This window comes from Hippocampus comes, unplaced genomic scaffold, assembly GCF_001891065.2.
Source record: "Hippocampus comes isolate QL1 unplaced genomic scaffold, H_comes_QL1_v1.1 scaffold10, whole genome shotgun sequence".
NCBI classification, from domain to species: Eukaryota; Metazoa; Chordata; class Actinopteri; order Syngnathiformes; family Syngnathidae; genus Hippocampus; species Hippocampus comes.
In genome coordinates, this window is record NW_017805001.1 from 725,167 (window position 1) to 746,501 (window position 21,335).

At 43.1% G+C, this 21,335-nt stretch overlaps 1 protein-coding gene across 3 annotated transcripts in view; it reads right to left on the reverse strand.

Moving 5' to 3' along the window:
* The window catches only part of asic2 (acid-sensing (proton-gated) ion channel 2), a 108,864-nt gene that overhangs the window by 38,512 nt on the left and 49,017 nt on the right, over positions 1-21,335 (reverse strand). Inside the window, exon 1 of one of the 3 annotated variants that reach the window (XM_019896561.1) lies at positions 16,586-18,181. The exons of 1 other annotated variant lie outside the window; for it this stretch is intronic. In XM_019896561.1, the coding sequence (XP_019752120.1) occupies positions 16,586-17,254 (669 nt within the window). In that variant the 5' untranslated portion in view covers positions 17,255-18,181. Of the gene's footprint in view, positions 1-16,585; positions 18,186-21,335 lie in introns of those variants that run through there. One more of the 3 variants, XM_019896579.1, reaches the window with a different exon arrangement.

Below are 21,335 nucleotides of genomic sequence, written 5' to 3' on the forward strand. Positions count from 1 at the left end.
GCGCTTGTGTATTTACATCTGACTTGGAATCATTTGTCAGACACAGCCAGCGAACTCAAAACTTGTGTCCCAAGTCGCACCACGGCTCTTTGCTAGCAAGTCAGCCGGACGGATGCCAAAAGGCCTGACACGTCGGCAGCAAAGCATTTTGGTTCACAATCTACAAACAGCAGAGCATTATTTTAGATAACACAAGCACATAGCTTATCACATATTTGGCAGATTTCAAAACGACTGAACCGGCACTGCGGATGACCGCGGATCTGAATACAGGATGTGCCTTTAGCCAAGGTAACTTAGGGGTAAATAAAAGTCATCTTGACGTTTGGATGAGGTAAATCCAATTTACAGCCAATGTCGTGTTCAATTTGTTCTCGTTTGTAACTTCCCGATGGCAGATTTTAGTACAGAATCCTTCACTTGCAGTTTAAGGCGATCCACAATCCACCAGTGGTCTCCCATCGCAAAAGCATTTTAGGAGGGTGTAACTTTCCCGCAGACGGTGTGCCGACTCGAGACGCAGTCTGACACGCATCATTTCTTTAAAAAAAAAAGATAAAAAATAGCAAGGGAGTAAAAGCCCGCTAGACTCCATGATCAGACAGCTGGAAAAAAAAAATAGATAAAAAATATCAAGGGAGTAAGTAAAAGCCCGCTAGACTCCATGATCAGACAGCTGAGCTGTTTAAAGACACGTTTGAACTTTGCAGAACAGAACGCAACTCAGACCCAGGCCCCTAAAACGAGCAATGATGCCCACTGTGCTGTGCGAAATCATTGCGCGTTGGCGGTGCAGGCTAATTGCTGGATGTGACGCGCGAGACTGTACGCTAACGAGCCCTCTTAGGAGGCTGTTTTTGCCCGATGACCACCACGCGTCGGGTTATGTTTGTGTTCGATTACTTTTAAACATCTTTACTTCAAAAATGTATATGTGGAGTTAATGTCAAATTAAAACAATCACTTTTGTTCAATAAGCAAGATGGCTCGGCGTTGCGTAGCAAGCTGACCTGCCAAATTGCTGTTTCAAAAATTATTTTGAGCAATGATACTTTTTGGTTGATTCGATTTTATATTTGACTTATTCACCAAAATGATGTTTAAAACAGTAATTCTTTTAACTCAAAACACATAAACCACGAATACATAATTCATTCAAATACCACAATGTAATGTGGTAACGTTTTTATTCATTTACATTCGCAAAATAGTGTGTTAATAAAGTAATTCAGCAATAATTACATTTTTACATTTAGCAACAAATTTATTATTTCTTAAATTGCTGAATGAATTGAAGTTAATATGAATTGATTATTTCAAAGATAAAATTTACAGATTTCTAACATAAAGGAAAGGATATTTACTGCGAATTAAAATATAATATAAATACTTTTCTACTATTGATCAAAATGTAAAAGATTAATTCCACATTGATTCAAAAATATCAATTTATTAATATTTATTTTTAAAGAAATACATTTTAGTTAGCTCCTTTAAAGTCATTTTAAAATGAGCTTGCAGCCTTTTTTAAATACCGTAACCAAAACTCCATTCATCTGGCCTTTTACACTTACCTTTTTCTATTTACTTGTAATTGTTATTTATTTATTTTCTGTGCGGCTGCACCTGCCATGATTGATTCGAATTTGAAAAGCGGTGCCTTCGTAACAACGTCGCCCTCATTATGTCTGAATCATTAAGAGCACACATACAGAGTGCAAATTATAGTAAAAAAAAAAATAATCAAATGTTCTGGTCGGCTGCCGGCGGCCGATTCGTCATTCCAGAGGCGATGAGTGCCATTCGGCCATTTTGTTCCATCAGCACAAAGCGAGCGGGTGGAAAACTATTAGAATGAAGCCCAAGAAAGAAAAATTTGACACAGACCATATTCACGTAACATTACCTGGAATTGTTTTAGCAAAATGTGCTGACTCATGGTCTGGATGACGCACGTTTCCCCCCATTCTATTCCACTGCCTTTGACACGGAACAACAACGACTTGTCTGGCAGAACACTACCTGTATGGTTTTTTTTCCTGCTTTAAAAGCATCAAAAAGTCACAGACCAATTCTAGGCAGGATATTGCATCTCCACAATAATCTGTGCGATAAGGTCAAATTCTAATATTTTTGTGACCTTTTCCTGAACAAAACGTGTTTTTTTCCAAGAAAATACCAATTCAATTTCACAGCTCCGTGTCAACCTTTTGTGAGAAAATCGCGTTTTAAAGGGAAAATATCACTTCTAAACGACCATTTTCCAGGCTGACTATACTGCCCGACGGATTCGTGATGTGCTCGGGTGTCTGACTTATTTTCCGTGGCTTAGTGTCTTTTCAGTTTCTCGCGTGTCGGCAGGCTTTGAGCTGCCTAGACAAGAGGCATCGCGGCAGCTCTCTCATTCAAAATGTTCGCTCTTCACTTTGCCGCTCTGACAGCTGCGAAATAGCGGGAGCAAATAAATAAATCACCGCCTCTCCCAAAGAGACGTGGCACTCCCGATAAGGAGGATTTACTTCACAAGGAATGTGGCCGTTGCATCTTTTCTCATGATGTTTAACCTCGCTCGGTGATGATCTTTCTCACACGTGCTCTCAGGATCTGCTGCAACGACACAGTCGCCGAGGGCCGCCATTTTGGGGCTTTTTACATTGGCCAGTGATAACTGCAAAGTGTTTTTGTGATGGTATTTTCGTTTTTAATGAATTCCTGAAGACAAAATCAAAGAAAAAAATGACAGCAAGAAAGTAAAACAATAAAGAAATGTAAAAAAAAAAAAATGAAAGAAACAAAAACATGAAAGGGGAAAAAAAAAGGAAGACAGATGTACAGAATTGGTCAAAAGGTTGTAGGAGTGTAGGTAGGGAGGAGAATCAAAAGCTGTTCTTATTGAGAACCTGTTTTTTGCTCGCCTGATGATTGGATGGCAAATCAACCAAATGTAAGAAAGATATTTCGGTTCCGAATTTTCCCCAACATGGCACAAGGCTGAAGCACTCCATTACGTCATCCTTGCGCCTCACTCTCCAAGCACGAGTATGACTAAATGAGTGACACTCAATGCGACCGTTACACTAATGTAACAATTGAATTACGCGTGGGCTGATTGGTCATGCCTGGAAAGTGGGCGCCAGGGAGACGTGCTGAAGAGGCGACTGTTATGTTTCGCTGGTCACTTGCGAGCGCAGGTCATTAAATGGGGTCTGCGCATCGGGCGTATTTGCTCCGAGAGAGTTTGTGAGGTTTTGTGTGACAAGGGTGACTTTCGACGCCACAGCAATAACATATTAACAATGAAAGGAGGTTGCATCACTTGCAAATATTTCTTTACGGCACTGCTAGGGTTATAAAATGTTGTCCGTATCGTGCAGTTATATACAGAACTAGCTTTTGAATTATGGAAAATCTTCATGTTCCCAATTGTCTTCAGCGTACAACAAAAACAGTAATTGACCTCGCCGTTCCAACACACTTGGAGGGCACTGTAGCTGAATAGTCGTTCGGTCGGTAGGTAATACAGTCAGTGATGGATGAGTAGGTTGGTAGTGATAGATGAGTAGAGAGAAATACCGCAGTAAATATGAGCAGTGTGACAGCTTGGCCTGTTTCCTCCAGCCAGAACATGAGAAAAGTTGACACCCGTCCACATGCATCAAACATCAAACATGCCTGGCACCTAACGTCGCCCACGTCCCCAACGCGTCACCCGCATCCCTTTATAAGTGTCGGTGATGTCACTGTGACATCACTAGCGTGACGCATGCAGACAGACGCACGGACAGATCGCCTAGGAGAATGAAAGATGCGCCGGCACAGCTCTGCGGTTTGACTCTTACGCTCGTGTGGATCAGAAGGCATTAAGGTCGGAAGCGCTGCAGGGTAAAACCACACAGGAGATGCTTCATTCCTGTTTGTATATGCCGTTTATGAGGTGGAAGGTGTTTACCGCGTACAGTTTTCACAAAACATTGAGAGGTAGATGGATTGGTAGATAGGGAAATTGTTCAAACACAGTTGGTAGGTTGTTAGGAAAGTGGATGGGTAAGTAGCGTATGGGTTGGTTGCTGGTTGACGGAGGTATGTAGGTTGAGGTTGGCACTGCAGTACCTCCACATCCAGGCTCGCTGGCCTGCCTGCCCCTCTTTGGCCCGGCCCGCATAAGCTCCAAAGGCTACCTGGTTGATCAGAAGGATATCATCTCTGTCTGCTGGAATCCTTCCATCGCCACAAACTCTTACTTTTCAGATTTAAAAAAAAAAAGCATTCGCTGATGTAGCAATTTGATAAAGCACTCATCCGATCAGTCATGCTTAGGGAGTGAGGCGCAAGGATGACAAATTAAATATGCCACGCGTTATGTTGTTCTCGCGACTGAGTTGAATAACGGTGCCAGCTCCAAAAGGGTAAAAGATTGGGGGTGGGATTGTCTGACAAAGAGTGACTCGAGATGCCCTAGATATCAGACGCTACAATAATGCAGATAAACCGAGTTGAGATGAAAGAAAAGTAAGCGATGGCGTGTACTTGTTATCGGAACGTACACACTCGTAAGGTGATATTGTGCATTCCCTCTAAAAAAGGGTGGATAGGTTGGCCAATGGATAGATGGGTAATTCGATCTGCAGATGAATTTGTTATGTTTAATATGAGGCTTACGGCACCTGTCTTGTTTTCTATATGGATGGAATATGCAATTTCAGCCCTTTCTGTCAACAGTGTTTTCTCACTATTTGTCACATCTTGCCACAACACGGCTTGCTCTGCATTCCCGCAGCGCTTCCAAACGCCTGCAGGAGTTCCAAATGGTCAACAGATGTTTTGGTGCTCACTCGAGGAGACCAGATCATGTTTTTTTTTTTAATTAATTTTTTTTATTCACGCTTATTTCACAGCTGTTGAACTCTGTTTAATCACAGCCCAGCTGGTGAGGATGCCGCACCGCTGACAACTTGAATTTAATGCCCACCTTCATGATGATGATGATGGTGGCGACTGGGAGGCGGACTGTTCAAACAATTAAGAGTATGTCGAAATTCATAGACTGCGGCCCTCCTCAGACTAAATTTTAAGGCCAGATGACGGAACGTCCGGCGCGCCTCGACCGCATGCTGTTGTCCAAATGCACGAGGTCTTTTAATCTGGCCTTCCTTTCTATGGAGATGGGCCCTGATCCAAGGCTGCTTCGTAACACACTTTTGTAACCAATTTTTGGTGCTTGGTGGAGGTAACAAATGCCCCACCAGCCGCAACCACAACACAGAGGCAGCATTAGCCTCAAGTAAGCGCCGCTTATTGGACAACAGACCACTCAGTCCCCGCTGCTACTGGGTCGGACGACAGCCGCCTAGATCTATTATACATGAAACGACAACCCGGAGGCGGAGCGGTCACCGGGGTTAGGATACGAGTGACAAAACAGCGGCCTGTCAGCGGTTGCCGTGAGGCTAACTGGCGCTGACACACCGGGAAAACCGCTAACATCACTGTCATGGATGTGGTTTCATTGCGAGTGCTAGCAAAAGCCGTCACCCGAAACTAATTATGATTACAGAGGAAACCGAATGGGCGCCAGGAAGAAAAAAAAGATTATAATAATGTTATTTTAATTAAGATGTTTTATTTTGCTGGCTCGCTCTCATGGAGTGCGATTCTACTACTAGGGAAAACCTCAGAGCGTATACCTCCGCCAAGCTTAATTGCTGAGCCCAACTGACTTCTGTCGCTATCCAAAACAGCAGCAATGTAAACGGTCAATGGAAGATTTAGAGTGTTGCCATCTGCCGCCAACAGGTTAACACAGTATGATCTCATGATGCGTCCATCCACACAAGTTATTATTATTGAATATTGAAGAATGTTTCTGGTCTTGCCATATGCTGCCAACAGGTTAACACAGTATGAAATATGATCTCATGATGCGTCCATCCACACTAGTTATTATTATTGAATATTGAAGAATGTTTCTGGTATACAACAATTTATTCATATTATTAACAACAAGAACACACACACACACACACACACACACACATATATTATTAACAACAAGAACAACACAAGCACACACGCACACACACACACACACTCACACACAAACTGACATTACGCTGCACCATAATATTACCCGTGTCTATGTTTATGTTGCATGTAGTCAAGCCACTTGTGGGTTGCAGTTTCATGCGACACTTATTTTCAAAAAGGGTTGAATTTGACTTGTGGTCACTCCATCATGTTCCGTGTGTCCACATTTACATGGCAATAGGACTCAAAGGACCCAAGGACACTTAACCCTGTCTCGTCTCCAAACACACATCGCTTGAAAGAACATTGATGAGTCGTTTCGAAGCCCATGGTCGAAAAAAATGTGGACCTGTATTTTCTCGGTGACGTGCGTTGGAATACACGGACGGAATTAGCAGCCGACAAAGTGACAACAAGGTAGAAGGAAGGTGTGGGACCGCCCGAAGCGTCACCAAGGCAACGCTGCTTATCAGCATCAGACTCGGGTGATGGACTTGGGGGGTGAGCGTGGGGACAAACGAGCAGGAAGTGAATCCAATCTGTGAATGTAAATTATTCACATTGTTTGGTCGCCTGCCCCAGTGCGGCTGCCAAAGCCAGTTTGACTGAGCAACTTGAAATTTGGTCGGCACGTCTATCATGAGTAGACTCACAATAAAAGTCTCAAGAAGCCAGAATCGAAAAGGGACACGACGTCTGCCATTTTGGTTTGGAGCAGCTCTTGTAGGTACATTTGGCCATTTCCAGGATTTGAGGCATGTCCTGTTATTCGACCTGTGGTTCTCAAACTTTTTACACCGAGTACCACCGAAAAAAAATTCCTTCAAGTACAACCATAACAACGAATATTAGAGTTGGTCATCTCCACAACGATCTTGACCAAAAGATTCGTGTGATGAAAGTCTCACCCTGAAAACATTCAAAGGTTATTCCCAACTAGCGGCTTTAATTGTGTTTGTATATCTGTTTATTGTGCTTCTGCGAACGACTTTAAGGAACTCGTTTGGAAACTTCTTGCTCTTCTTTTAACGCAAAAAGCTGGAATTAAATTGCCGCTCGGTTGCTGAGGCGACCAACAGCCCCCTCTTGTTATTCATGACTCATGTGAGGTGAGCTCCTCAAGTACAGAGTGACAAAAAAAATAAATAAAAAACAAAAAATAAAAACAACAAATATGTTCCCGCTCTGCCTGGTTCGCCAAACAACTCCCAGGAACCTCCCGTGTGACTTCTGCCGCTCTGCTGGCAAATTGCACCCCGAATGGTCGCCGCAGAGATTCCAACGAACATCATTTGCGAGACGGATGCCAATACCAAGTTTCGTAATCCGCATCACTCGCCGGGCACAGGTGGCGCCGGCTCATTACGTCGACTCCCACGGGTGTCTTTGGCATAAGTCGGGAAATATGGACACCCTATTAGCACGTCTCCCGCTGTGCGGTGCTGCGACAGCGCGGGTCAAGACACGTGGGAGGCAGTAACCAAAGAAGAATCGCCTAGCAGACTGAAACGAGCGGAAAAGTGGCAATCACTCGTGAATGAGGCCACGAATGCAAACAAACTGCAGTGAAAATTCACCGGTGTTTAACATAGCTTAGATTAATACGGCCGCAGAGAGATACAGAAAAAAAAATTTGCATTTCCTTTTAGCACAGCGTAAATGTTGCGTCTGCAATTACGTTCCATCAGCATCTGCTCAGGATACCCCAATGGGGACGATAGAATATGTCAGCAAACCCTTAAATATGCGTTCGCACCAAACAACCCAAACATGTATCTGCAACCAAGCTTCCGCAAACAACTCAGAGATAGAAGAAGTAGAGATAGACCACCGATATTTTTTTTCAGAGCCGATACCTATACAGATTATTAGTAGTCAAGGAGGCCAATCAAACAAAATAATCCCCAGGTTAAGCAGCATCTCTGTTAAAGGCAATGGACAATTTAAAGAAATAGTTCCCTGAAGTTAACAGCTTTAAAGTGACCTCATATTGGACGTCAGATTTGAGGAATTTTTATTTATTTATTTATATTTTTTTAATGTCCATAATCGGCCCCGGCCGATCATCGGTCTAGCCTTAATCTAGAGACCATATTTGGACAAAAGCAATGACAAATACACTTAAATTACTTTAACATTATTAGGCTGGCACCGGTGCAGTCGCATCAACTGTATACTGTGCTGTATGCAAATGATCTTCGATCTAGAAAGTTTACTCCTGCCAGTGCTGTTTGACATTTACGTTGGGGGCAGCAGCATGTGCGGCTCCTCTGGAGGTTACTTAGAAGGTCACCGAGACAGATGTAGAAGTTATGATGAACTCTTGCAGTTTAAGACATAAGATGTCAAATTTGTTGGGGAATGTTTGGAAGGAGAATTCAAGAGGTGTACACAAAGTTTGAGGGTGAATCGGAGCATTTGAGTGCGGGACCTTCATCACACACAAAGCATTTGCTCAAGATACGATTGCGGAGTTTGACCGCATTAAATGGCCACTTGGAAGCAAAAATGGAAGACTTCGTGTGTCTCATTGGGTATGGACTCTTGAGCATTGTTTTTATGCGTCTCCTCATAACAGACAAACCAACCAAATTTCACGTTGCTAGGTGAAATCGCTACCGGGAGCTCCATTTGCAAACCATTCTTGTGTAAAATCCTAACCAGCGATTCATCTCACTTCGTCACCATGAACCAACTACACACAATGACAAAATGCTAGCTTCAAACTAAACTAGCAAACACCCCGTGTCTTTTCTTACGATAGACATTACGACTACATTTTATGTTACAAAATGAAACTGGCTTCAAGGGCTGAGTTTTCAAAAAAAAAATAAAGAATAATAATTTAAGGTCACACGGAAATGTCCAAAATGAGCTTTCAAAGTGAGCTGCCAAGCAAACAGAAGCCATCACCGCAAACTGCCTCGCATTTTCTTTTCGATTATTTGCAAAGATGACGAGCAGAGAGCGCTTCATCTCATTCAATTATTGACAGGAGCTGAACATTTCCTCCTTGTTTCTCTTGCCGTTTAACTTCACTTTCCACCTTCCTCCGTGATGCCTCTCTAAGGACATTAATGCTAAGGTGCTAAAAATGCACTGAGTGGGAATTGAAGTGAGGGCCATGTGCTTCTAGTCTCAAGGCTGTGAGCGCAAGGCTGGAATCTCCTCTTGTGAAAATTTGTTTTTTCCCTTTCATTTGGAAAGAAAAAGTTACTTTTTTTTCTCATTTTTTGACAGACAGCAGCAAAGTTCCTCCGACGAGATCGTCCCCAAAGGGCTAAGTTGCGTGACACTGATAAAACAGCAAAAAAGATAAAGAGGCTGCTCTGTCATGGTGTCTTCTGTGCGCCCAAACCCCCTCAACATGGTCTCAGTGCTGATCAAGAATGCGAACTAAAGGGGCGAGTGCATGGGTAAAGATAAGGCAAGCGCCTTTTCCAGGACACATGACAGCCTGCCAGAAATGAGAAAATTAAATCAAATGTTCACATCAGTTCGGGTCATAAAACACGAACACACTTGAGTTTTTATTTGCATGCAGCTTCAAATCTGGCTTCACTCGATGCCCAAAACAAAGCGTAAAATATTTGGGCTCATCCAATTCACTTTTTGTGTGACTTAAAGTCCATTTCCCGCTGACTGACGCATTTCCTTTCTCAAAGTCAGGTACTATGAGGTACAATATGTAAACTACAAGTATGTCATGGTTAAATACCAACCATTGAAAATATCTGGCCACTTTGCAAGGAACGCCGTTAACTGCAAAGAATTAAAACAAATACATCACAGTGCTTCAAGAAACATTCAAGTAGTATGCATACCATTTATCCAGTAAAAGAAAAGAAATTACAGGATTTCTTTAGTAGTGTCAATGGAACACACAGTCGACGATTACGTCATACCACAAAGGTTTTTATATCATATTACACAACATATTATATCGCACAGCTCTACTGAATATACGGTTGTGTGCTATTTATCTTCATTATAAAAGATAAGTGGAGCGGATTTGTGGGATTTGAATAAATTTGAACGGTGAAAATTCTTTTGATATCCAGTGTAAACCCCACTTCAGTCAGAGTTCCGGGTTCTTTTCTTTTCTTTTTTTTTGGTCCTGTTGTAACTCAATTTTGTTTATTTTGAGGCATAATTCCATTTTTTCACGAGGTGGCAGCACATGATTGTGTTTATTTTATTTTGAGGCATAATGCTTTTTTTTTCACGAGGTGGCAGCACATGATTGTGTTTATCAAAGTAAATTTGAAAGAATAGTGGAAAACAGTAACTTTTTGGCGATCAGGTTCTTTTTGCTGCGGCAATAAGAGATTGCATCATACCTCTATCATCCTGTGGTTTACGCCAACACCCGATTTCGTTTTATTTTATAATGTAAATCTTGGGGCATGATTAATAAAGTATATTGTGAGATAAATAAATTTTGTTAGTTGGGGGCGGGGGGAGTGCTTTTTAGTTTTTATTTTTTCACTGTAACCAACAATGAGAGGTTGATATTGTTATATTGTTTGTACAATATTTTTGTCTCTCCATGACTTACTTCGGGGATGGTCTAAAAACGGAACCACTGTGGCAGTAGGAGGTTACGTTTCAGTGAGTTACGAGCTTCGTCACAGGGCAAATCAACAGAGAAAACAACAGTACTGTAGAATAAAATCCTGCGACATAAGGGGTCTAATTCAATAGCACAGTTGAAATAAATGTATTTTATCCCAAATGGCAAACAGTGCATTGGCGCTTTCACGTCCCATCGCCTTCAATGAAGAACCAAGTCGCCAGAGGGGAGGAGTCGAGCACATAACTCTTGTCGCTCTGTAATTGCATCGTGCAAGACGAAAGACGCTTAAGGACGACGGGCCGATTAGCAGCGGCCATTTGTCCCGCTCGGTCGGCTCTTTCTGTGGCTGTCAGCAGCAGCCCCCAGGAATGAACGGGAATACGGTGACCCCGTTTCGGGCATCAGAGTCTCAGTCGACAATTCCTCTCGGAAGCAATGAATGGTCACTTCGGCGGTCGCTGACACTGAATCAGAAACGTTCTGCTTTTGGAGCCTTGTACCTTTGAAACCCCTTTGGTCTTAGGAATGCTTCAAATATTCCGATTAGAATTTGGCCAATGTGATGTATTTCTGTCTTCCTTATTGTTGATTTATGACTGACCTTAACTGAGGTAAAGGGAGGCCTGCAGTTTTGCCCCTTGACCTCCTGGATGAGTCATGGCTATGCTCTTGGGGTAATTACTCTTGGCTGGTCACTCCTGGGAAGGTTCACCACTGTACATTTTCAAATTTGTGGATGATGGTTTTCACCATGATTTGCTGGAGTCCTTAAAGCTTTAGGAACGACTTTGCCGTCGACTGAAAATAACATCACAGTTGCTCAGGGCTTAGCAACCGCCAATCAGGGCTCGGCTTCAGAAAAAATATTCCGCAAACACAATATGGATAAAAAAGCAGCATTTAAAATCGTGAAGGCACATAGAACATATTATTGTAAAGAAAAACCTTGAGGTGACTTCAACGTTAACAAAAGGAGCTAACACTTTTTCACACTGGGTCAGGTACAACCGCTTTGAATAGTTTTTTTTTCTCTCCCTGAATAAATGAAATCACCGTTTAATAACTACATTTTACATTTACTTGGGTTACATTTGTTTGATGATCTTAAACATTGAAGTGGGGAAACCAAGCAAAAAAGTAAGAATTTGAGAAGAGGGAGAATGCTTTTTCAAGTCGCTGTATGCACGCCGCTTTCAATGCTGCCTCTGATTTCGGCTCACCTGCTGTTTCCATGTTCGCGTTTAATGAGCCGTTAGCCTCAAGCATTTAGCTTTTACACTCGGCGAAATTAACAAGACACGAATTTGGCATTTTTAAGACCTTTGGAAATCCGATTGAAATCAGTGGTATTTTGAGGATAATTAAGGAAAAATCCAAACTGTGGACACTAGCCACGATAGCCTCATTTCTGAAGCTACTTTCTTATATTTGATGCTTGTGTGGGTGTTTGCTCCCCTAAGGACCTGAAAGTGAATAAATATTAGCGTGGTGGGCGTAGCGCTATAATGTAAACATGCTCTCCACCCGATGTGTTTCTTTGAGGTCGAGCAAGGAGCATTCGCTGGTATGATCGCAATAGCAAAAAAAATATTTCCATTTTCAAACGTGCTGAGACCAACATGAATGAACAATGACATTTTAGCGCGGAAGCGCTTGTAATAACCTCACCATTTATGCAGCGGGGTGTATTTATGAATGCGAACCACGTCCTATTTCATCATCCCTGTTCAAGGTTGTCGCTTTTCACCTGGAGGTGGAGCTACCTGGCCGCGACATGGAGGTCCCGACGGCAAATTAGAAACCATTATTTTCAATCACAACATGGAGAAAGCTCTCCAGTTGTCAATACTCGAGTGGGAAATTGTTTTGGGGGGCAGGGCGAGGGGGCTAATAAGATTGCAGTGAGAAAATGGAGCCCGCCGTGTGTTTACTTTGATCCGGATCGATATGGCACACGGTTTCCCCCCCATGGTGGAAACCGCTGTGGAAAAAAAGGTCATGGCGAACACGCGTAGAGCGCATCCTTCATGACTGCAGATGTGCACTTAGAACTTGACATACCAAACGCTACGTGACGGATTCAAGATGCGTCCCTTGTTACACCTGATAAATTCCCAGCCAAAGAAACAAGTCACATACACAAAGGAGATGATTTCACATGCGATTGTTCCACTTCTGACACACACACACACACAACAACAGGAATCCCTTTACGATCCGCTGAGTGCCTCATTGGTCTCTGAGCAGTAGCCTGCTAATTGGCAGCCCACCTGTGACTCGAAGAATCAACTGGCCACTGGCCAAGATGACAGCTAATTTGGGTAGCATTCTCTATTACACAACCTGCCCGATTCCAACCCATTTTCAAGGTCAGAAACAGGCATGGCCCCTCGTGAAAAACCCTGTGGCTGGCCATCCCACTTCTGACACCAAAAACTGTATACTGACTACGAGCTAGGGTATTTGCATAGTATCCAGATGGCGGAGTGATTAAATTCCCCATCATACTACCTGCCATGTTCCAACGCATCTCCAAGCTTAAAAACAATTCTCCCAACCTCAAGTGGCCTTTCCTCATGACCGTTTATCCCACTTCTGATCCCACAACTCTGAAAAAAAAAAAAACGTACTATACCCGTACCAGTATGCAAAAAAAGGTGTCTCACCTCTATCTAGACTCAATGATAGATGAGCACCTGTTCCAACATCTGCTTTACATCTGATTATTCCGCTACTGGTCACTCAACAGGTAGCCAGATGAATGACGGCATTTTCCCGCCACACTACCATTCCAACCGATGTACAGAATCACATACATTTCCCCCCCGTCTCTGAGCGGTTAACCCATGACACCAAACATTTGTCAGCATGGAAGAAGCTCCACTCTGACTGCCTTAAGGATCAATTGTGGAGATACCTGATAGCATTCATCAGTTATTTTCCAACAAAACTGACCTATCGATTTCAAATCAAAAGTGCTGTTTTTGTCTGTAAGTCACAATTGGCCTTAACCTTCACCCTCATATTTACAAACAGATCATCTCGGTGGCAGAGTGGCACATTTGACGCTAAGTGGTCCAAAGTGATTGTCGTCTTTCCAAAAGAGACAACAGGCTTAAATAACAACAAAATGCGAAGCACACAACTTCCCGCAGGGTGAATCATGCTAAAAAAAAAAAAAGAAAAAAGAAAAAGTCACCTTGAGTGCTTGAAGAGAGAGAACAATACTTGCAGTTATTAGATTTCTGAGTAGATGCTGACACTACTCACCTTGGGGCAAACAATAAATGAATAATAATAAATAAATTTAAGTGGTTTGCTTCCATGCGTGTTGCCGAGAGTGTGATGAGGCGTCAAGCTGTTTAACTGGTCGTGGTTGGCTGGTGTTTCAGTTGAAAGAGCTTCGCGAAAGTTCTCTCTTTGCCCGATAGAAGAGACCAGTGAAAAAAAAAAATCCAGCACCAATAGATTTATTGATCCTCCACTTCTTTGCTTCCTTCTTTGTCTTCTTCCCCCAAGATGAGATAATGTAAGATTCCCGGTGAGACTCGATACAGGCCAGCGTGCTTCCTGTTTAGTCAGGATTCATTCTGAGTTACAGCGCTACAAATGCCGTGATAATGAAAAGGGCCTCATCAAACCTGTGATATAGGTGGTGGAAGGTTTTAGACTTAAGACCCTATAGAGCAGGGGTGGGCAAAGTATGGTCCACAGGTCACATCGTATATGGACTGCACAGTTCTAGCATGTAGCTAGCTAACTAGCATCATTGTTCAGGTAAGGATGTCAACATGTGACATAAGCAGTCCTTTTCAAGAAGGGTATGGATCAAAAGGACATTGTAAAAAAAAAAAAAGATCACATTGGGAATTTCCAAAATGCCCCTGTTGTGCAGCTTCACAAATCACACAACACATGACCTCATTTTCAACAACTTTTTCATGATGAAGCAGCCTGGTGTTCACGTGTCAAAATGAAATCTAATGGAAGCGCGTACTTGATATTAAAGCCCTTTCAGCGGCGGGCTGATGCACCTCGTGGGCTTTCGGGCTGGCGGTGCATAAACACAAATACAACAATGCGAGGAGAGAGAGAAAAAGCCGAGTAACGCCTACACAGGGTCCAACTTTTTTGGTTTTCCTCTTCGGCAGTTTTGAACCACACGGGAGCTTATGACTTACAAGTGAGAAGATGCCAGCAAACACTTTCAGTGCCAGGCTGGCTTTCTGTTGAAGCCTCAAATTTGGGTTTGTTCTTGTCAAGGGAAAGGATGTTTTAAATCGGCTAAGACAGTCTCCTGACTGAAAACCCAAAGAGCATGCTATAATTTCAATGTCAAAGATAACTAGATAAAAGTATTTTGAGGTGTAACCAACATGAAAAAGCCGTCTTTGGATTTAAAAAAAAAAAAAAAAAAAAAAAACTTGTCAAGTTGAAGGTTTTGTGGGTTTTACTTCAACCCCATAGCGTATTTCAGATTAGGTGTAAATGACCCGTGACGGCAAACGCTTTGTTTATACTTGACAGAGCTGCAACTAACCAGATGTATTAATGCCGGGAAAATAATTGTGACGCTTCGGAGGAAGGTTTAAGACTGGCCAAACAATCTTCAGAATTAAAGCATTTTTTTTGGGTTCTCCAGGGAGAACCACCCACACTGGAAAAATAGAACTGTTCCAATACTTTTAGAGGAGACTCAATATGTACATTGTCAGTTTTGGTTCACATACCTCAGTTTGCAGCTTTCTTTTTTTTTTTTTCCAAGGATATTTCAGCCAAACCTTTCTTGGCTTTTGAATTAATAGGTCTGCGACTCATTTTGCGCTCAAAAGCTTTAACGATTTGCTGGAACGGGAAGTCCAAACACTGTGTGCGCCACTGATTTACACGTGCTTTTATGTACTCCAATCATTACAAAAGCGCCAACCATTCAAGTGATCTGGAACAGCTTAGACATTGCAAAATTTGGGTCTGTGCAGGTGTGGATTACATTTGTATGAGTTAGAGGTGTAATCAACACGAAAAACAGATCGATGCCGAAGGGTATGAAGAAAGAAAATTGTGAGTTGTTTCGTCTGGTACAAACATTGAACAGACTAAAACAAATTACGTTGCTCAACATAACAATAGCTGCCAAATTTATGCAAATTGAAATTGTGAATATGTTGCAACAAAAGTGAAAAGCTCAAGAAAATGTTTGGGTTTTTTTCAGAAAAAAAAACTAGAATAGTAAATCCAAATGCTTCTTGGGTTAAGAGCTGCACACTTGGCAGTTTTTAATCACAATGTGCTTGTTTTTGTTTGGGGTCAGATTCTGTAATTTAGAAATTGTCAAGATGGCCTGCAGGTTTTCATCAGTGTGGTGACTCAAATGTCATGCTGTGTTCGTAATGTCGCAATCTTGAATCGCGCGGGTAGTGATCAGAGGCACTTATTGCACGTAACTTGCAATGAGCTTGTTACAAGCTGAAAAAACAGAAGACTAACCTCACTCCTTTTATGAACTAAATGTTTTAAACAAGGAGTAAGTGTATCTTGAGTGTTGCAAAGACCACATCCCAGCCTTTATCTGCTTGTTATCCGGGCTAGGGCACGCTATTAATCAAATGGCTGTATGGGCAGCATGTAATTGGCATAATGGGTCGGAAATGGCCCGCGGCATGCTACCAGTAATGCATTAAAAAAAAAAAAAAAGATGATGACTAAAGCTGTGGAAAGGTTTTCGACGAGCCAATGAACTTGGCTAGTTCAGACTTCAACCCCATAGAGAACGCCACCGGTGAGGCATAAATGATACATAATGACTAAACCAGCGGAAGGTTTTTGACTGGCCAAAAACCTAAAACCGAGAGAACATGACAGTGATTTCATATATATGACCCTTGATTTACTGAAGCCGTGAAAGGTTTTACGCTGACAAAATCCATCTCCCGACTTGAACTCAATAAAGCACGGCACAGATGACGTTTTCTCTAGTGAACTTACAGATGAGAAGTTGTGAGCCCCACAAGGTTCCCCTCTGTACTTGCAGGAGAGCAGCATGTCATCTAGCTGGTGGCTCAGCCGGTTCATGAATTCCAAGTTGGTGCCCTCAAAGTTTCGGGGCGGCAGGAAGAGCCTGAAGTCGGATAGCTTGCCAAACCAGCCTACGCGGTCCTCCTGCAGCAGGTCCAGGACCAGGGGCCGGACGGTACGGTTGGCCAGCAGCAGGCCCAGCCAGTGTCCGGCAAAGTACAGGTCGCTCTTGGTGAGCTTGTAGAGGCGGATGGGGTTGTTGTTGCAGATGGTGACCACGGGGAAGGCCAGCTCCTTGGCCCACTCGGTGTGGACCCGAGTGTAGGTGGGGAAGGACATCCAGTGGAGCAGCCTGTTGGAGGACCAGGACAGAAGCAGGCCCAGGCACGTGCACAGCGCCAGGAGCCAGAAGACTCTTCGACCCAGGGAGCCGCGGGGGACACACACTTGCCTCAGGCCGTGGAGGCGCGTTCGTGAGAGCAGAGCAAAAGTGAGCGCCCGGGTTGTCCCGCGCCGCCGAGTTGCCGCCGGGGACCGATGACGGCGCCCCTCTCGGGCCATGACCGCCGCCCACAGGGCTCCTACAACCGCGGGGACGGCGTCATTTCCCAGCCCGGCTTGCGGGGCTGCGGCCCACATGTAGCTCCAGGGTAAACGGTAAATCCACACCCGGATGAACGCCCCGTTGGCTGGTCAGGGACGGACACTCCCCCTTGAGGTACCGCTGCGCCGGTTCACCGAGCGGACCTGTGGGTCCCTTCTGACGCTGCCGACTCAGCGGAAAGAAATTGAAGAGCGTCCGCCGCTGCAGCTTGTGTGACAGTGCGCGAGAGACGACGCCAAAGGAGGAGGAGGCAGGACAGAATACAAACCAGTCGGGGGTGGGGGGTGACAAACGTGAGATGAGAAGGTAATGAAATCAAGGAGAGCGGAGAACGGCTTCGTTCACGTTCTTTCGTCTACGGCTTTCGGCAACAGTGACTGGACTCACGGAAGCTGATTGGCAGTCCGCGTCCGCTCAAGCGGTCTCACTTCCGTGACTTCCACGTGCCGCTCCTCGCTTGGACGGAAAGGAGCTTGGCAAAGTCACGAAAGTCTGGCGTCCGGGAGCGAAGCAACCACAACAACACAGCAGACGAATTTGTCCTCGCGAATCCTTGGCTCGCCTTCTAAAAATACTCCAATCCATCAACTCCTCGCTCCTCCTCTTCGTCTTCTTTCCCCACTTTCCCTCACGAGCCTTCACTCCCTGACTTCCCCTTACGTTTGGCTCCGCTTTCCGTCCTCTTCTGCTTCCCGCAGCACGCGCCGCGTGATTTGAGCGGAACCCCCCACCCCCACGCTCTCCGCGCCACTGCGCTAACTTGCTCAAGCACCCTTCACCCCCACCCCTTGTCCTTGTTTGTCTGCCGCCGCCGCAATGAAACATGACAACGTGTGTGGATGACAATGTAATAAATCATGGATAAATAAATGTCCAATAAAATGTTTGCAATCATCTTTCGTGAGATTAGAAAGTAATCTAAGTCATAAATACGAAAAGTAAGTAAAAAAAAAAACATGCATATTACAAATAAATACACAAATATAGTACATAAATAAAGATTTGATAAACAAATAACTATCAATACAAAATAAATATGAATTGGATTCATGATAAAAGTGAGTACCTACTTCGACAAAATAGTGCATAAATACTGAAAGTATGAATGTAAATGAATACATGATGTCAATAAATTGCTAAAAATATGACGACAATAAATGCCAATAATAAATGAATACAAACGTTAACAACATATTAAATATGAATATAATAAATACAAAACGCCGGGGTCGCTTCACTTCATTGAGCCAGCAGAGGGCTCTGTGTGGCTTTGATTTGATGACCCACGTTTGTTTTGTTTTCCAAATCAAGACCTCCTACCCTCCCCTTTCTGCAGTTGAGTAAATAAACATCCCCTTTGGTGGCCTGTCAACAAAAAGACAAGAAGCAGGCAGGAAACTCTTCATTTAAAAACATGTTTTGTCTGCAGAACTGACGACTGTGCCGCGTCAAAAGGGTTGGTCGCGCTCAGAAAACTCAAACTCTCAGCCCGAGACCAATCAGCTTGAGTGCTCGTCCATGAATCCAAAACAATTTTTTAGACCACAAAAGAAGCAAACAACGGTGTCGCTATTTTCTCTATGACAATCCTAGATGTCGAGGTCAGACAGGCTACGTTCGCACTACATGGCGTGATACCCAATTCAGATTTTCTCTTTTCGTTAAACCGCTCTTTTCATGTTCTCGTTCACATGACAAAATCAAAGGCGTTAACCGAACGCGTCCGTGATGTGACACGCGTGCACACAAAGCATTACATCGGGTAACAAACACAAAAGACGACACAAGTAAATATGACAATGACTTTACGATGAATTGTAGATCGCGTTAACCGAACGCATCCGTGATGTGACATGGGTGCACACAAAAGACGACACAGGTAAATATGACAATGACTTTACGATGAATTGTAGATTATTTCATCACGTCAATGAGAGTCAGCTTCTACTTATACATAAACATCAACAGTTACTGCGATATGGAGCCAAAGCAATACTGGAAACTGGAAACGATAGCAGGAGGATGATTTTAAAATGTGCCACAGTTGCTTATTCTTTTTCTCTCTCGTTCGTGTCAAAATGCTGAATAAACAGAAAAGAGAGTTTTTATTTGTGCACATCAAATATTTCATGGCTCGCCCTTTTGGACCCGACCGTGTGCTTGTGTTGCCAATTCATTTTTCTCTTTAGACAGCGCTGCTCGGTATTCTAAGGCTGACGCCACCCAGGGAAAAAGACAAAACGAAAATCTACAATGAGCCCTTATGACCTTCGTAAAGAGCACAAGCTGATAAAATGTATTCAGAGGTTAACCGCTGATGATGGCAATTAAAAGAAATAAAACAAATAAACGGTGCTGATGCCTTTTTTTTTTCAACAATCACTAAACACACACGTCTCTAAATAGCTACATTTTGATTACAAAAAAAACAAACATAATGCAGCAAGTGGTAAGCGGCTAGCACAAGACACTAACCTAGCAGTCTTGGTCTTCACTCAGGGGTCATTTTCATGAAGATGGACTCAAATGCACCAGGGTACAATTTTCCTTTTCAAATATGACAGGCGGTTAGACGTAAATCAAGGTCCTTTTGTTTTCGCAATATGGCAGTATAGCAGTTAGCTAACACGGTGTTAGCGCCAGATGCGAATGCAGGAGTCTCTCAATGCTCTGAACATGCAACAAAATCTCGAACAAAGTTCGCAAAACAATAACTTCAGCAAGACATCAGCGTTAATGTTAGCATTCTTCCAGAGTTAAACTTAAATAAAAATGTGGGGAACGGAGATAACGAACTGACTGCACGTGTAATACTGAGAAAGGTCAATTAAGTATTAGCGTGGCTCACGAGCGTCACGGGAAGTCATATGTTATAATGAGAGCAAAATGAAAGGATGGCTAATCCCAACTGAAAAGGCAGAGGTTGCTAAAATGCATCGCTAATGCCCTCATTATGAATTATAAATAAAAAAAGCCTTCTTATGATAATTTCGTGGTGTCATGGCAAAAAAAAAGAAAAACTTTGGTTAACGAGCTGGACATCAATCTTTCATAAGCCTTTCACACAAAACTCGCTGAAAGTGGACACTGCAGTGTTGACACACAACTACATGCATGTTATTCTCGAGGAGCATTATTAAACGTATGGCGCATGGACGTCACAGAGTGTTAGAGGATGCAGCAAAAGAAATAGTTTAGCCCTCCAGGGACGCTCTGTCTCACGTGCTTGTGATGAAGGAGGCGTGGGGGCTGTGTCTAAAAGGTCAGCGTATAACATCAACCTTCAGTCTGAATGATGGCGCTGACATTTCAACAAGAGCCCCGCCCACAATTCACCATGACCGTGGAGATGGGTGGCACATGTCATGTTTCTGCATACATTTAATGTACTTTTAACTCTTTAGCAAACCCAACCAACCAAGATAATCCTTCCCGATGTGGCGGTAAATTCAAACTCCTGTTCTAGGGTTATCATCATGTTGCATGCTGGACCGGTGGTTACCACATCTTGGGTTCTGATGGGTTTTTTTTGGTCATTATGTGCCTGTTTGCAGCAACCAGGCAGTCATGATATGGCCTTAAAAAAAAGGGGGGGGGGTGTTATTTTTTATTCAAACATGGCCTTTTTCTTCTCCTTTTTGGTGTCAAATCAAATGGCAATGTCACTATTCACAACTAGTTTTGCTTTTATTTTTTTTCACCATTCTGGAATTTGCTTTGCCTCTAACCAAACAAACGTTTGAAAAATTGAAACTGAAATAAACAGAATATAAATACATAATGTGAATAGAAGCTCTTTCTTTGAAAAAAAATATCAGTTTTGCCATGGATGTAAATGAAGTAATTAACTCCGTGATTGCCTTCCAGCGGGCTCCTTTATTTTTTTATCATATGGAAAACAATATGAAAATGATTCCCTTCATGTTGTCAGTTTCTGATTGGAATTAAAAGTAGTTGGTCAATTTTGTTGAAAACTAGCCACGAGAGAGGTCCGAAAACTGGGTAAATATAGCAGCCAAATCAAAACATTTGCAACACTGTGCTTTTGTTAACGACGGCATTTCCAAATTGGCTTCTCCGGTTATTGTGTTTCATTGTTCCATTTCATCTAACTAA